We start from the raw sequence: 18,404 nt of genomic DNA, 5'->3' as shown, positions 1-18,404 counted from the left end.
GGGCGTGAGCATGTGTACAGATTTACACACATTCTCTGTGTTTGAGTGGTAGGGAGGTGAGATGGACCAGACAGCACCCAACAGCCTCTCACATAAATCCCCCTTCTCTACATTTAGAAACTCCTAACATTGATTCAGGTGTTGTAGCCAGCCACCCTCGTTGGCCCACTTGAAGCAGCCCATTTGTTACAGTCTCCAGTGCGGTGCCCTTTGGCTTTCTGCAGCTGCCTTCTAACATGTTACCTAATGAGCTAGCTGGTGTAGCCCATCTAGCATCATACTGCACTATAAGTATGATCTAGCTGGGTTTGTGTGTGTGTGTGTGTGTTGTAGCCCAATGCGCTACATGCAGAGCACATACAGGCTCTGTGACACTGATGCAAAGGTTGGCCTTTGCAAAAAGAGGCCAAACGTGTTTGTCACACTTAGTCAATGGAAAGGGAGGGTCCTCAGGTCAGAGGTTTCCAACCCACAAAGGAGATTGCTTTGTGGTGCCTTTATGAAAGTACATTTCCCGTTGATACTGCAACTTGGGAAAGCATAATATGAGAGAAGGTACAAACTGTGTTGCCCCACTGTGTTTTTATCTGAGTCTCTGTTTCCTCCAAGTGTATTTGTTGTGGCTGGGTTAATAATGCATGAGCAGTAGAATGATGAGGATGGGTATCAAATATTTAACAGCTCATTCATGTTCTACTGAAAGCAGCGTGACTGCCCAGCAGCAACAAACAGAACGCCCTGAACAGTTGAAACATTACAGTGAAAGTATTAGCTCTTAGTGTCAATAACCAGTCATCTTGCTAAAGGCTCATATCATTGTGGAGCTGCTTGATTTATAGAACACAACAGTTGTGTGTGTCATAGGTCTATTAGCGTAACAAGTTCAAGGGGCAGGAAGCTGAGCTCCTTATAAGAGACGGTATGAGAGCAAGCGCACAGGCTGACGCATTTGCCTCACGTGACATCTTGCGCTTGACATTTCGTCAGCACCTGGACCTGCGCAGGAAAAAGCGCTGGCGTCATGGAAACAGTGTGTGTGACAGGGGAACCTGGCACTGGGGTTCACAACCTTGCTGTTATTTTGAGTGGGGCAAAGCAAGGCGGTCCGCTTAGATCAGAGCGCAGAGGGATGCCGATGGGCTTAACGGGATGGCCTACTTCCGTTCCCTGTCGGCTGTTAGGGTGATACCTGACGCTGTGGGAGTGGCCAGGGGTTACAGTTGCTATCCCAGACATCTCTGTGAAGAGCAGCTGCCTCTTCCTCCTCCTCCTCCTGCTCTTCTCATCCTCAGGGAATGAGAAAACCACAGGAATGCCAGGGGAAGGTGGTCTTGGCAGGAAATCACTGTCATAAGACACCTCATGCTTGACAGCAACTTACAAATTTCCACAAAATTGGATAAAAGTCCAATTCTCCCTCATTATAGTCTTTATTGTACAAATCCAAATACTCACTGTGACTCTTCATCCCTCCCTCTACCTGGCCCGTTTGTCCCTCAGAAACACACACCTGCCCCATGGGACCTGTAGTAGAGTTTGCTAGGTTTATATTTAGGCATCTTGTGACCATGGGGGGGAGGGGGGGGGGGGGTCACCAGGAGGCACGCATTCTCAGTGTGGGACGGCAGCTGACGAATTCCCATTCACACTCCCATGCGCATATGTACCCACAGTCATTTACTCATTCAGAGTGTGAGAGCATGTGATGCCCGAGGAACCGCAGCAGGGTCATGTGGAGTCACCTTCCTTTCAGATGGAGCGGATGAATACTTTTTAAAAGGCTTGATAGGACAGGAGGGGTGGGACTAAGTAGAGAGAAGATACTGGGAATTAACACATGATTAGCTGAATTATAAAATGGTAATATATTAGCAAAATTAGTAATATTACCTGTTTAAAACAGACTCCTAGCACTAGTGATGCGCGGGTCGACCCACAACCCGCGTGTCGGGCGGGTTCAGGTGAGCTTATTAGAAAATATCGTGGGCTCCGGCGAGCGGGTCAAAGAGTGACAAAGCAGCGTTCCGAGTAGGTTATTAATAACTTACAGAAACATTGGTGCAATAGTCCACCTTCTTCTCTTCTCTCTTTGTCTCTCTCTCAAACACAAACACACCACCAACCGCGGTGGCGGCACATCATTTTAACACATTCCGTACCACCACCACGTAATGCGCTGTCAAGATGTCGTGGTCATTTCACGGATTTCTGAGAGATCACAAACACGCACACACACCGCAAGCCGCAGCGCTCGAGCATCTCTGTCCTTGTCTCAGACCTCAGTCCTGACATTTATTGTGCTACTAAAATGCTTAAAGTTGGCCGTTTGTAGGTTGGGTCGAGTTCGGGTGGTTGATTAAGGCATCTTTTTACTATACTATGCATGATGTAATCTAGATATTTACTGTGTCAAACGTCTACTGTATATGACATGCACTAACATGTAGTATGTTTTCCTTTTGGCTATCTTCTTCCCAGGATTCAATTCTAATATCAACCTGCCAGGGAGGGAAGATTGTGGCTCTGCCCCCACATCACCGTCTCTACAGCTACAGGACAAGAACGCCAACAACCACACACATCCTCACTCCCAAAACCCCGCCCCTGTAGAGAACGGCAACCAGATTTCCAACGGTAACAGCCCGAATAGTGCACGTTTACGCGGATAATTCAAATCACAATATTTTTCACATAGATTGTCCATATATGCCATATATGCTCCATATATGGCATGTGATTAATGTCCTAAGAAGTCTTACAATGAGACTAACACTACTGACCTGTGGAGTAAAGAAAGTAATCTGGTAGGCCAGATTTAGCTGTTAACTCTCCTTTTACCCTTTGCCCATGTCACAACAAAGACCCATAATCACATAAACTTAGAGACGCCTGAAATAAAAACACTTCACGGCCACTGAAGAAGAAGAGGCGGGAAATTACATGACGTAATGAAGTGACCTGAGAAATAAGGAAAGAAAACCACAGATACGATAAAAGAGGAGGCTAATATTTCAGCTGCAGCCAGAGAGCTATCACAGAGAGATTGACAACCCAAGTGTCTTTTCTTAACATTTTTTTCTGCATGAGAAAAAGCTTTTTTTCAACCCCTGCTTGTGTTTGAAGGACGAGCTGTCCTTCAGTCTGTACCTGTCTGTGTGTGGGAGGACTCGCAGTCAGATGTTTGTGCTCAGATGGGTTTTTCTGTAATGTGCTTTTGATATTGTGTGTTCAGGGTCGCTGGAGGATGAGAGTCACAGCAAGTCAAACTCCTCCAGCTCCGCCTCTCTACACAGACACATGGACAGCCATCACACTCAGGTAAACACACAAAGACAAACGCACACCGACACAGACGGTGACGACGCGACTTTATCGGGCCTCTATTTTTGTTGTGGGTTTGTTGAAATTTTGAGTGGACAGGAAAGTGGCCTCCTTTTGAACAACATACCACTTCATGACATGTGAGCTTTCTCTGGCTCGGTAGACAGGTGTATGGTTACAGGATTGAATTTAATGTCCGGCACGCTTGCACACATGCTCGCATTCAGGAAAACACGCGCACACAGCCTCTGATATATGCAATTGATAAAACTCTGATGACCATCTTGAGTGGAAGAACTTTTTGAAAACTGAGACACACCACAAACTGATAAACGCATGTATTTTAGAAAGCCTTAATAATCTAAAGATATAAACGTATAGGGGCTTACCAGCTTGTATACACTCGCATGACTAGCACAGCATACAAGACCTCCACAGAGTCAGCCAGTTACAACACAGAGACACAAAGCTCTCATGATGATTTTCCTGTGCTGTCCCTTCACCTCAGGCAAAAGTAGACATTCAATAGGATTTGTCCTTAATCAACAAAGGCCAACTTCATATTCTCCTTTGATTTGTGCTTTCTTTTGTCTTATTAATCATTAATCTGAAAAATATCCACCTTTGCCTGGTGATTTATAGAAAGTTTTACCACAATGTTATAATTACTTTACTATTATAACAACACTCTTCATCCCTTTTGTCTTGCCACTAAGTCATATACCCATCCTGAAGAATTAGCTTGGTGAACAAATAATTCTGTATTGGATTTATAGCTCCTTATAGCTTCCCATTTAGATTATTCCATCCCATTGAAGTTGAACTGTCACAGCCTGACAAGTATTCACTGGGAGAGAAAAGATAAGATCTGGTTACAAATAATACACTCACTACTCGCGAACAGCTAATGTACACAGGATCCGACTGCATCAAGTTCCGGCTCCGTCGCAGCTGCCGGAGACGATCATTCGCCATTCTAACCTGTGTGTCTGTGAGATACTGCTGTATTGATATTTAAAGGTGCTAAATGCGAGTTTGGAGCATTTCTATTGCTTCTGTGCGGCTCTCAACATGGCGACAGCTGAGGCGGCAGCTAGCTGCTAACGGTTCTAACAGCGCTAAAAGTGAAAACAACGACAGAGATAGGGCTGGGTATCGTTTAAAAAATGCGGTGATTGGCTGCGAATAAACCCGCCAACAATCTTTTTCAGATGTGGGCACAAAAAGGATTGATTGCAGGTCTCATTTGAACGGAGAAGTTTTGATACTACTTGGTACTGGGTTGTTTTGGTTGATACCTCAAAGGTATCGAGAACTGATACCCAGAGAGAGAGAAGACTTCACTCTCTGCTCAGGTAGACATTACTCCTCTATATCTTTACAAAGCAAATGTTGTTTGCTACTATATTAATGCTCTGGATATTATATAGAGCACCTTTACACTGCATGGTCATTAGAAGCAACGAAAGATTGTCATAAATCATGTACAGCCATAAAGCGCGTGGGCAAAACAACTTTAAACTATATTAGAAATGAGGCCGGAACGCAGCCGGAATCTGTTTACATTTGGCGTAACACACACACACACATACTCAAACACACACATGCACACCCTTTCTTTCTCTCTGCTGCTACTAAGATCCTGTCCACAGGCTGAGCAGTGAACCCACAAACTTTAACAGGAAATTAGATTTATTAAAGACACCGGCGGCTGTCATAACAATAATCGATCTCCAGATGTTGCCGCTGTAGCCTTTACTGCACAGCTACTCCACCACTACATTGGTTTTCAGGTTACATTACAAGGTAAAGGGACTTGCATGACGGCGTCCACACTGTAAATTCTCTCCTAAATATATTCTGTGTCACTGCATTGCATACTCCAGGATGCAGCTGTTTCGTCCACACTCATAAGAAAGTTTCACCGCATGGAAACTGATTCAGATTCATCACCGACTCCATCGGTCAATGATTTAGTGTCACTGTCGGTGGTGCATGAAGCACAACACTGAACAAAGCACATAGTGTCCCACTTTGAGAGAAGCTAAGGACACAGCATTCATAAGATAATGCCACTAGAGATGTGAAGGCACGCTGTGTACCCACTTCACAATCCTCAGGTTGACTAAACATTAGGGGTGAACTTGTTTAATGCCGTCAAGAAAGTCTGAAGCAGATTCCTGCTGCTAATATAATGTAATAGTTTTTCTCTGAATATGTGAACTTATGTATATAAATGACTCTTTCTTTCTCTCCCTTTGATTCTAATGAGCTTGGCTGTTACTCTCACTTCCTCCTTTATCTTCCAGAGGGGTCATCTCAACTTTTCTCCGTTCGGTGCGGGGGCCGCCCTCTAAAACAGCGAGGGAGGGGGGGGCATGGGGGTTCACTGGAGGTCCTGATTACATGTAGGGATGTGGTGAGTGTATGTCATTGCTCGCTGCTCTCCACCCTTAACAGCAGTGTTTTTCATAGACCCAGTGTGGGAACATGACAGTAATGATCCTTATTAAAAGTAATGCTCCACTAAAAGTCTATTTTTGGAGTATGAATGACTTAGCCTCCTGTAGAGCGGCTGTGGTCATCTTGAATTCATTGCAGTTACAATGGATTCCAATAATAACCAGTTTTTAAAATTATAACAATGTTTTGATCAAAATTCCTGGTTGTTTCGATCTAAAGATTCAAATCTTCTGAAAATGTGGGCCCTTGGAGGAAAAATCTTGAAAACCACTGCTTTCCAGCTTTACCTGCTCACCTTGTTTACTGTGCCCTCTGTTCTTTAAACACTGGTCTGGAATCAGATTAGCTGTCTGCCCTTTTTTCTGTCGGGGGCGATAAATCTGATCCTAGAAACGGTGACGCCGCTGCTTTTTCCCCATCTTTTTTTTTTTATCCCTCATTTCTGAAAAGAAACTGCAGCTCTTGGGGCTCGCTAGACTCTCTGCATCTGTATACCTGCTCTCTACATCTGTATACCTGCTCATCATCACTGCCAAAAGATATTCTAATCACACTATAAGATAGTTGAACACTCTGTTATCTTTCCTTCTCATTTGAGGCTATCACCGTTGTTTTCTTGTTCAGTGAGATGATTTTTAAAAAGCTAAAATCAGAACATCTTTATGTCAGTCTATCTCTGTGCAGTGTTGCGGTGGGTTCAGCATATCCATATAACTGAAGAGTTCTTTGAGATGTTATTATATTGGCGCTGATATCAAAAAGAAACCAGATATATCCGGTATATAGGATATGTGGATGTTTCATCTGGTAATTACACGTGCTTAAGAGTGGTTTTGTGTATTTTAACTCTAATCTACTATAACACTGACATTAACTTGTCAATTTCAATAGATAAGTTAGTACCGCCTTCTGTGTGGATTTCTATAAACTTCTAGTAGGATGAAAGGGAGCAAATTTCTCCCATTTGATTTATTATTATAAGATATTTTTTCACTTGAGACAGCAACGTGACAGTCAGCATCTTACAGAAATGACCATAGAAAATGCAGTTTATTGGATATTGGTAAAAATTTCCAATATTATGCATTCCTGAAAACTTAAAGCTGCAGTGGGTAGAAATGGAGCAAATATGATTTTAAAAAAGTTATTTTTATAAAACGGTCACTATATCCTGACAGTGTTGCATGAGACAGGTAATCTGAAAGAAATGATGTGCCTTTGTGTCCTCCGGTGCTCCTAATGGCATCTGCATGATTTCACAGACCGGGGGAAAACAACCAATCAGAGCCGAGCTGGAGTCTTGCTGTCTCTGAGCAGCTGTCAATCACTCGCGAACTCCGACCAAACGGTCAAACTAGGCAGCGCTGATCAAATATGAATCAACATTCTGTTACTGTAATGCCTATTTCTCGCCTCAAATGTTTTCAGAAACATCTTGTAGTGTACTGTTTAGCTGTAAAATGAGAAAGTTTGTGACCTGACAGCCATGTTGAGATCAGTTGAGGAAATACCAAGCACCGCCCAGCAGCCGGAGGACAGCCAATAGGAACGCTCAATAGGAACGCTTTCTCTGAAATTACCTTTGATTGGCCAAAGTCTCCCATCACGGGCTAGATTTTTTAAAGCCTGAAAACAAAGCCATGAGGAGGTGCAGAAGTCTAGTTTTCTCTCAAAGCACTTGAATTACAATATGCTGAAAGGTTTTTGTTGTTGCCAAATGATGCCAAAAACATTCTGCCTACTGCAGCTTTAAGTAAATGCATCTTGTAGTGGACGGTAGGCATCCTTGTTTCCTTTGATGCCGTCCTTGGATTAGCATATGCAAATGAGCACACATACCAACACTGATGCACATGGATTTTACTGCTAACGGACACTCAAAACTTCGATTACATCTGTTCAACAAAGAAGAGCTGCAGTTTTTATTGATGCTTATTCATCTGCTGGGATTTTAAGTTGCTGAATCCATCACCCAACCCCCCTTCTCATACCTCTCTTAAAATCTGTTTCCAGATGTCCCTGGTGTTACATCTAAGTAAGAGTTGTATAACCTCATAAGTCACTCCAGATCTTCATCCTCGTGTGTCTGATATTATCTCTGTGCAAGAACCGGTCAGTCAAAGCGTGGCTTCTCTTTGAAAACATGGAAAGGGAGACACTTGCATCTTGGTTCCTTCCTTCACTAATCTGATGTGTTGTCTGGAACAGGTTCATTACCATGAGTTCATTCAAGAGATGGGAACAACTCCGTGACCCAGAATGCCTTTCAATTAGCTGCATTCCAGACAGTGTTTATGTAGGATTAGCAGATCTAATGGGATAAATGAAAAGGAAAGGATGAAGGAGGAAGAGGGGGACGGACTACTCCGTTAGGAATGAATGGACTGGCTTGTTTTGGTTCCTGTAGTAAGTAGTCAACAGCAGTCTAGACTAATCACATAAAGAATAGGCGGACTGTCTGCCAACGAAATGATTGGATGGCACAGAGATTAATATTCTTTGTTTTTCCCTTCAGATAAAATCCAGGCAGAAGTAATGAGGTTTAAAGAGCATTGGTGTCTCTGCAGGAATCCCCCATGTTTGTCAGAGTTAAAGCGTGTGTGTGAATAAAGGTATCATGCTAGTTTCTCTGAAATCCCCACGTCAACTAACCCATCCAGTGAAATTTACAGGAGAGACCTCAAACATAAGCCATCAGTGGCCATCAACATCTCTCCCTCTAATCAGTTCACCCAGTGCTTTCTCTCCTCCCATCAACCAGTCTGGGTAAAATGGTTTGAGAAATAAACGCTATTAATGACCTCTCTGTTTTAGCTTCTTTGAACAAGGTCTAGAGCAGGTATTGATTTGTTTCCTTGTCTTGGTGTTGTAATGATTGAAGCCGGAGCACCTCGTTTATTAGAGGCACCAATATATTGTAAATTATTTATATTCTTTGCAGAGTGTATATATGTGATTTACACACATCATTGAATGAGATCAATCAGTCTGTGAGTGACAGTTTGGAGTGACCACTAGTCTTCTTACATTACCATATGATTACCATAACATTACCAATCCATTAACATGTTGGTTTGGATATCAGCTCCCTCCCCCCATGCCTTTTGCTCACAAGGGCTTGGTTAAGATGTCACATGTATGAGGATGTTTTCAATGGAGGAATGGAGCCCTCAATATGAAAATGTTTTATTTTTGGCTACTTAATGAAATTGTTACAACAATTGTCTGTCAAAATGAATGTGATAATAACGCATTAACGCAAATTTGATTTAACGCCACTAATTTCGCAATTGATGTTTCAAATGTTGTAGCGGGTTCCGTTTTAAAGCTAGAGTGATGATACTGGTATCATATGAAACTAGAAAACCTAAAGAATGCATAGCTTGTCGCGAAGGAGGCTAAATAATGCTCCAAACTTGCGCTACATTTTGGCAAGAAAAAGCTGTCGTGGCTATTTTCAAAGGGGTCCCTTGACCTCTGACCTCAAGATATGTGAATGAAAATGGGTTCTATGGGTACCCACGAGTCTCCCCTTTACAGACATGCCCACTTTATGATAAGCACATGCAGTTTGGGGCAAATCATAGTCAAGTCAGCACACTGACACACTGACACACTGACAGCTGTTGTTGCTTGTTGGGCTGCAGTTTGCCATGTTATGATTTGAGCATATTTTTTATGCTAAATGCAGACAGAAGCTCTCGTGGCTGAATGAGAGCAAATCCCTGCAGCCAGGTTCCAAGACGTTGTTATAGCGGCATATTTTGGCCTGTGTGTTTTGGAAAGAGATGTTCAACAGTTACACATAGGTGTGATGTTCAAGTGGCCACATACTTGCCATAAGAGAGAGTTTTAACCATGAGGTAAATGTCATTTCTAAATGCGGCAATACCATCTTACCGAGAAACTGAAGATGAGCATTAGAGTTCTTTATATTTTCACGCATCAAGGCCACAAACTGTGAATCTCTCAAAATGTTCTTCTCTCAGAATTATTGGATTGTCAAAACTGTATCTGATGTTAATCGGATGTACGTGTGTGTGTGTGTGTGTGTGTGCGTGTGTGTGTGTGTGTGTGTGTGTCCATGTACAGTCATGCATTGCAGAAGGACACGGTGTTCCTACTTGTCTACTGTTCCAGTAGCTGGTGTTCCTGGCTGGCGCCAGTGCAGAGAATAGCCTGGCAGGGAGGTGTAAATTATGGATTAGGTCGCTGAGTATTGTGCTTGTGCAGGCAATCAATGTGTGTGTGTGTGTGTGTGTGTGTGTGTGTGTGTGTGTGTCTCTGTGCGTGTGTCTCTGTGCGTGTGTTTGAGTGCATGCGCATATGGACATTCACAGGTGTGTGGATCTCCACATATGTGCATGTGATCCTGGCTATGTGTGTATGTCAAAGTATGTAATGTGTGCAATGTGCTTTCATTGATGTGTGAGAGTGTACTATGTGTGCCTGTGGCTATGTGGCAATGTCTGTGTGGAATGCATCACTAAATGTACGGTATGCTTGGCAATACGCAAAGAAAATGTTGCATTTTATGTACTGCTAACGTGATTTAGCTCACAGCTCCGACTCCAGCAGAGATGAAAAGCGGATGAGGGGGTCGATGGAACGACTGTTGGAGGAATAGAATTATGAAGGAAGCTGCGATTACAGCATCAATTCAAGTTTTAATCAGTTTTATGGGAATGTTAAAAGATGGTAATATATATCCAAGATTTTTTCTTATTGTCAATAAATCCCATGAAAAGACTAAAATCAACAATGAATTGATACTATTACTAACTAAATATTAACAAGTGTTTATACAATACAATACAGCTTATTCCTCTATGTCGTAGAGCGTCATTGTTTTCCAAAAACTAATAAAACACCACACCATTGCACTGGGTGACATGTTCCTTTTTTAAGATCAACAGGGGTAATGTAGTTTATTTTGACTCAGTCCCATATCAACATCCTTTTGTAGTAAATACTCACTAGTGCAACAAATGTGTGTTAATCCACAGCTGAACGCAGTATTTACTCCTGTTTGAGTAACATTTATTGGAAACTACAGTACCCATATAGTTTAGGAAATTACTTAGCCTTTTAAAAGAATTTAAAAAAAGATGAAAACCATATTTGTGAGCCGTCTTCAGTAGGAATAAGTGGGCTACCTCCAGGTCTGAAAAGTGAAGCCAATGCGGAAGTGCCTTAAACTTGCATTCTTTCTAACAGCCAGCAGGGGGCGACTCCTCTGGTTGCAAAAAGAAGTTTGATTGTATAGAAGTCTATGAGAAAAATGAGCCTACTTCTCACTTGATTTATTACCTCAGTAAACATTGTAAACATGAGTTTATGGTCGCAATCGCTAGTTTCAAGTCTTCTTTGATACAGCATGATGTTCATTTAGTAAATTACGGTCCCATTTAGAGTCAAATAGACCATAAAGCAGGGGATGCTTTAGAGCGTGGCTACCTTGTGATTGACAGGTTGCTACCACGGCATTGTCCGGTCTTGATGTTGTCTGCGTTTTCATCTCAGAATGTTAACCCTTTCACACTGTGTTTTCAGTTCATGAAAGTTAATTGAAACATTTTGGTCGTCTGAAGATGTCTTATTCAGCATTCGGTTGTACTTAGCTCCGCCCTCTCGTGTCACTTCTGGTTGTCAAAAACCAAGATGACAATGACCAAAATGCCGTACTCGAGGCTTCAAAACGGCAGTCCACAAACCAATTGGTGACGTCACTACGTCCACTTGTTATATACAGTCTTCAGTAGGAACCAATGGGCTTGGGGCTGAGTGCTAAAGCCGGGTAGGGGGGTCAGAAAATCTTATTTTTCCTTTTAGTGTTTTTATGGGATTTGTTGACAGTGAGAAAAATATACAGCATGGTAATGCCAACCATATCGTTTGGATCTCATCTCTGAGCAAGAGGGAACATTTGCACTTTAACAGCCCATCAACTGCCACCATTACAACCTCCAGTTCCTAATCGGGTGTTGATCATCAGGGCCCGGTCCCGTTGCTTATATTACTGACTGAGGCAGATTGGAATTCCTATCTGATTGATTTAACTGGGTATTGACAGGCAGGGGATGGTGTGCATGTGTGCACCTTTGTGTTTTTGACCTGAGAAAGAACAAAAGTTGCACACTTGAGTTGCTCGCTGCACTACGGTCCCCTAGTGTAATTCACAAGACCTCCTTTGAGGTGATGTATGGAGGGTCCACAGACAGAGTATGGAGATGAGTTGCCGTTAAAGCTGTCAGTTAGAGACGGGATTTCCCCCCTCCACTGCTTCCCTCTCTATCAACTGTCTCATGACATAGCTTGGTGCCAGCCCCAGATTCATCTCTGAGTTGATTCATGAGACAAACTGTCCTACTTTAAGAGGAGAAGCCCTGCCCAGTGATCACCGCCTCTTTCAAGATGATGGATCAGACTACACTGTCCTATTTTTCTTGCTCTGTAGGTGGTCATCTCAAATGGAGAAACCTTTTCAAATGGAGAAACCTTTTTAAATTTTAAATTAAATTTTTTAATTTTATTTAAATCGCTGCTCGTCATTCCCCCACCCCCCCCCCCCCTCCAATCACAGCCTGATCATTTCAGCTTTCTGTCGTCTCCTCGTCAATCCATTCATCAATCCGGAAAGTCATTATTTTGTGAGTAATTTGAATGTTCTTCCTCCATCTGCGCTCCAGGTGTTCCAGCGGTTACGTCTGTCCAACGGGGATGAGAGCGCCACCCTCGGGGAGCTTCTGCGGTGGCGGCGAGCGCAGTGTGAGGGGCGGGGCGGCTGGAAGCACCGTCCACCTCAGTCCCCATCCCTGCCCCGCACGCTGCTCTGGACCAACAGGAAGGCCTTTCCATGACAGAGGTTGTGTGATGCAGTCACATGATTTGGCTATGAAGCTCCTCCCTGCTCTTTTTTTTTGGTTTATTTGGACCGAGTAACCTCAGAGCCCAGGGGCTAGGTTACAGCTCCAAGCCCCGAAGCGTGAGCCTCGTCCCTGGGCTGAAGGTCCTGCCTCTGCGCCATATGACCTCGACTGTGGAGGATTCCCCAACCTATATGAAACAAGCTCAACACTCTGAAACACTGACGAGTGTTATCTATGGAAAAAAAATGTGGAATACCGACACAGTAGAGGTCCATGGGGAGCTGTTTTTTCTTTTTGATCAAAGCTTTTATTAACAAAAAGAGACAGATTATTATTTATTTTCAGTTCTTCGAGACAAAATGTGTGACGTCCATCAATGGGAGGCTGAATTAAAGAGCAGAATAGCAGTGTTTTCATAGTAGTCCAATATTAAATGGCCCTTTTAGTCTGTATCCGGTTGTTCTGCTGCACACAGAGGAGCTCCACCCCAGAGCATGGTGCTGATTATACTTGACGTGCTGTCCTGTGATGTTCCCATGAATGCTTGTGCGTGCGCGCCCCCCCGAGTCTCAGACCTCTCTGAAGTTTACAAGTCAACCGACGCCTTCGCACACCTCATGGTTTTTAGCATCAGTGTGCTGGCTCAGACATGGGACCTCTTCAGGTACAGCTCTCACTCAGCCTCTCACGTTTTGGGCTTTTAAGTGCTACTGCTACCCTGGCAACAAGCGACCAGGGGTCAGGGTAACCTCAGTAATATCCCAAGGTGCACTTCTCTTCCCCATTGTTGCCACCAGCCTTTGACGAACAAAAACCTCTGGCCAAAATGCAACCTACTGCACTAACCCTTAATAGGAGAAGGGGATCCAACAAAAAAAAAAAGAACTTTGGTTTAAGGTATAAAGGTAAAGCTAAGATAACAAAAGCTTTAGCTGACAGGTGTACAGTTCATGTTGTGAACATGAAACTCTGTGCCAAAGTGACACAACTTGTGAAAGATAAACTAACAAGTATAGTTATAACTGATGTATACATGTAGTCCCCATAGATTCACATGTACAGACTTGCATAAATGACCAAATCATAGCTGTTACTGCGATTCAGTGGTGATTCAACGGACCGTTTCTAAATAGAAGAACATGGCGAAAAGAGGAGGAAAAAAACAAAACAAGTCTACACTTGAAAAGTAACGACTTAACTCTCATTGTGTCTCATCAACACCTGAACAGTTCCATGTGTTCGGCGTTGTTCAGGAGACTGTGCAGAGCTCAGGAACTCGCGCACAGATGAACTCGATTATTGTACAGATTCCTCCACCGTGGCTGTGCCCCTTCATCTCCTTTCCCCTCTTGACCCGAACAAACAGACCCCTTTCTCCCACTTGGTCTTTGACCCTCCCCCCCACCCCCGCCCACCTTCCTAATGGATCAAACCGGCTCTACGGGTGTTTCCATGGTAACCGCTTTGTAAATAGTGAACGGTGTTGTATGTTCTAGCTTTTACTATAGCAGAAAAGCACAGGGATTGAATTGAAAGACGAGGACGAGATGAGATAATACTGTCTATGATGGTGAAACTGAGATTCAAGAATGTCTTGGGTTAGATGCAATGACTGAGGTAAAGAGAAGAGGTTTATTTTAAAATGTGAATATCTTGGTTTTTTTTCAGAATGATTGTCTATGGCTATGAAATTCTTTATACTCTATTTAATATTATTTGTTTTATCCCTCTTGACCCCCGTTGTTCTGTTCCTATGATGCGAGGCAGATGTTTTCCTTGTATATGGATGTTTTATTGCACAATGTTTATGTGGTGTCGTCGTGTTGACTTCTGTAATGGGCTGGGTGTGTCTCAACAAGCCGTTTGATCTCTCGAAGATCGGGCCTGGATTGTTAGAGCCGCAAAGTATCAATAGCTCTAATTGATTTCTCATTCCCACTGATCACCCACAATGTGTCCGATTGATTCAGCCTCACGAATTAGCAGCCCCATCACAGGATCGATCTCAGCTGCTGTCTGTGCGCGAACGTGCACAAATATTCAAGAGGAATTAGAGGAGATCGGCTGATAATCAACAACAGAGACGGCAAATCAGCTGAGCTGCATTTCCTCGACTGACTGGCTGAATGTATAAATGCAACGTTTTCTTTCACTGCCTGAAACCCTGTGTATCTTATTACTGGAAAATGCGCCTGTATCTAAACAGTGTACCTGACTGCTTAATGTGATTATTGTCTTCAGAGGTTATGTATGCAGTCCGTTTTTTTTTTTTTAAAACAAGTTAATAACGATGCAGCATTTCGGATATTGATTTGCTCCATTATTCACACCTTGTGTGCTGCGATCGGGGGTTGCATGAGTACTACTGCAATGCAGAACTTTGTCAAGCATTTTCATCATAGTGTGATTCAGCTCATTCACACGAGAACCTAAATCCAGCTACTCAACCTTGCCAGTGCCAATGAAAGAGAGTTTATAGTCTCTGTATAGAGTGCTGCAGGGATGACGTATTTTTGTAGGCCAACCAGGAAGTTAGCATCGCACGGGTTCCCTCAACAAAAAGCCAAAGGGATTTCTCCATTGGCTTTTGGATTATTGCAGAAAATAAACTCTGTTGTAAACAAACGTTTATAATACTTACACGTTTTGTTCCATACGATATTCTCAACAAATGGACATCACTTTTAGGATTTTTTTAAGCATGAATGAAATCACCAATCGATAAAAATATTGAATTGAATCGCGATTAATCTGCATCTGTTCAAAATGTATCTTAAAGGGAGATTTGTCAAGTATTTAATACTCTTATCAACATGGGAGTGGTCAAATATGCTGCTTTGTGCAAATGTATGTATATATTTTTTATTGGAAATCAATTAACAACACAAAACAATGAGAAATATTGTCCAGAAACCCTCACAGGTACTGCATTTAGCATAATATGCTCAAATCACAACATGGCAAACTGCAGCCCAACAGGCAACAACAGCTTGTCAGTGTGTCAGTGTGATGACTTGACTATGATTTGCCCCAAACTGCATGTGATTATCATAAAGTGGGCATGTCTGTAAAGGGGAGACTCGTGGGTACCCATAGAACCCATTTTCATTCACATATCTTGAGGTCAGAGGTCAAGGGACCCCTTTGAAAATGGCCATGACAGTTTTCCCACCAAAATTTAGCGCAAGTTTCGAGCGTTATTTAACCTCCTTCGTGACAAGCTGGTATGACATGGTTGGTATTGATAGATTCCAGTATCTTCACTCTAGCTTTTGCAAGTTAGGGTTAATGCATTAAAGAAATTAGTGGCGTCAAAACAAATTTGGGTTTATGCGTTATTATCGCGTTAACTTTGACAGCCCGTGTAAACAGCTATAAACGAACTACGCCACGGTCACATGAGGGTGAGTATACACAACGAGGCTGTAAAGGCGTGATGACGTTTAGTAGTCTCCTTTTAGCAACCGCCTTCTTTAAGACACGTAAAGGATTCAAAATTCACAAGTGGGGTATTTAATGACGTATTTTATATTGTAGAACAAAACGTTAAAATCTCTTCATCTTGTGTTAACCACAGACCTTATTTCAGGCATCTAACTAAAAACCCATCGACTTCCAGACGAGGGAACCGTAAGTGCTAATATGCCAACTCATTCCCAGGTTTTACCACTCATTCCTGCAGCTCTCTATCGGGCCTTCATTATGATCAGGGTTCTGGTAAGTCGTCTGCGTTATGGTTTTTGTGTATTACCATGGTTACTGAAATCATGAAATGAGGAAATTGTTTTTTTATTGTCTTTTAAAGCATATCGGTGCTTTTTACCTTGCATGACCACATGTTGGGCCTGGTCCTATATAACGTGCTCATGCTGAAAAGATATTTTAAAAAAAGGCTGTCTAATGTGAAGAACTGCTTCCCACTGCACTGTGAATCACCGCACTGTCCCTCGTCTCTCATCTAAAGACTCATACATCTCCATCCACCGTTAACTGGGCCGATCCGCACACACATCGGCTCCATCATATACAATCCCTGATGACTATAGCTCAGTCTGTCATACGCATTACCAAACTCTGGCAGCCAGATTACTGCCAGTCATTGTTGTTAGTCAGGAATCTCACAATCCTCTGCTCTGAGATCAGCTCTTTGGTGCTACAACCAGTGCAGAAGGGACATTTTACTGTCCCCCCAGTCCACGTATAGTTGTTCGGAGAGACACAATATTTTAGCACCTAAACAGGGGTATCTCACTGCCTTTCATAGTGTTGTTGTTTTTTTTATTGTAGTCTTTTTTTTGTACATGACATACAGTATATTTTAACCTGCATACATATGTGTTTGTGGAAAGAAAAAAAGGATTGTATGTGATATTTCATAATTATTATGTTCCCAATGTTTTATAAGTACTGTACCTGTACAGCAATAAAGCACAATTGTGTCAATGCCAGTTTTAATGTGTGTGCGTGCACGTATGAGAATAGTGCATGTCGATTTCAGGACTCTGTATGCTTTGTATAAAGACGTTTTCAGATCCTTCATTATGCAGAACGGCCCCTAGTGTTACTTCATTGGGTGTCACAAGCTATGTTTTTTACACTTTTTTGTCACTTAAACCTGCAGTAAGCACAATTTTTTTGGCATCATTGGGCAAATATTCCATAATAACCTTTCAGCATATTGTAATTCAAGTGTTCTGGGAGAAAACTAGACTTCTGCACCTCCTCATGGCTCTGTTTTCAGGCTTTAGAACATCTGTAACAGGAGACTTTGACCAATCACAGGTCATTTCAGAGAGAGAGCGTTCCTATTGAGTGCTCCTATAAGTACATGATTTTTTTCAGATTACCTGTGTCATGCACTACTGTCAGGATATAGTGACAGTTTTATACAAAATAACTTTTTTAAATCATTTTTGCTCCAATTCTACGCACTGTAGCTTCAACTAAATGTAATCTTCATTCAAAAATCAAAACATTCAGCTCAATTTGCTTCGCCACTGGAAGCGAATGTTTTTTCTACCCCTTCGCTCGCATAGAGTGGAAGTGAACGGGAGGCGAATGTCAATTTCGCGCTATGTGACCGTGCCTTTATACATAGTTTAGCTTCAAAACGTAGGAAAATGTTTACTCTTTCATACAATGTAGCTATGGAAGCAAACAGACTGAGCAATACAGTTATAGACTGCACAGAGCGAGAGGCAGATTAACATGAAGGAGCACAGCAGCAGATTCTCACTGTAACCTTACAGATAGTTTTGGTTTCACTTCTTCAAGCTTTGGATACCTGTCTGTTATATTTCTGCATGGATAGACACCACTAGAACTAAGTGAGAAAATATGCTTTACCTAATTTATGCGAACCGACCCTTTAAGACGTTTAATGTGTTTGCCGGGGCCCAATAATAATGTTGGTGTGAAGTGACATTTCCCAGGATGAAGAGGCTACCCCTCCAGGTATTTACTAACCTGCGGTGGTTTCTGTTCCAAATCAGGTCAAGACAAGCACAAGTCATGTCAACTGGAACAATCAAACAGTGTCTTCTCACATTAATAATCTGCTTTAGTAATTTACAGGAATGTTTTCCCCGAGCAGTAGTCACAGGACGGCTTCACCTCAGAGTGTGGGAGTGTGTGTTTGAAGTTTATGTGTCATTGTGTGTCACAGTAAACAACTCCTACCAGAGGGGACTGACTCATACACACCAGGTGTGTATACTGTTTGCTCTGGGATTTAAAGAAGAAAACAAAAAA

General features: G+C 42.5%; 1 protein-coding gene across 5 annotated transcripts in view; it reads left to right on the top strand.

The window, feature by feature from the left end:
• Positions 1 to 17,101, top strand: part of myo16 (myosin XVI) — a 120,301-nt gene extending 103,200 nt beyond the window's left edge. For 4 of the 5 annotated variants that reach the window (XM_074659056.1, XM_074659055.1, XM_074659053.1 and 1 more), the window contains 3 exons: positions 2,479 to 2,634; positions 3,233 to 3,318; positions 12,474 to 17,101. In XM_074659056.1, coding sequence (XP_074515157.1) covers positions 2,479 to 2,634; positions 3,233 to 3,318; positions 12,474 to 12,644 — 413 coding nt within the window. In that variant the 3' untranslated portion in view covers positions 12,645 to 17,101. Of the gene's footprint in view, positions 1 to 2,478; positions 2,635 to 3,232; positions 3,319 to 5,630; positions 5,741 to 12,473 lie in introns of all 5 variants that reach the window. The other variant, XR_012597127.1, reaches the window with a different exon arrangement.
• The last annotated feature ends 1,303 nt before the right edge of the window (positions 17,102 to 18,404 follow it).

This window comes from Sebastes fasciatus, chromosome 14 (assembly GCF_043250625.1).
Source record: "Sebastes fasciatus isolate fSebFas1 chromosome 14, fSebFas1.pri, whole genome shotgun sequence".
NCBI lineage: Eukaryota > Metazoa > Chordata > Actinopteri > Perciformes > Sebastidae > Sebastes > Sebastes fasciatus.
Note: the sequence above shows the minus strand (reverse complement) of the source record. Positions and strands in the feature narration are given on the sequence as shown.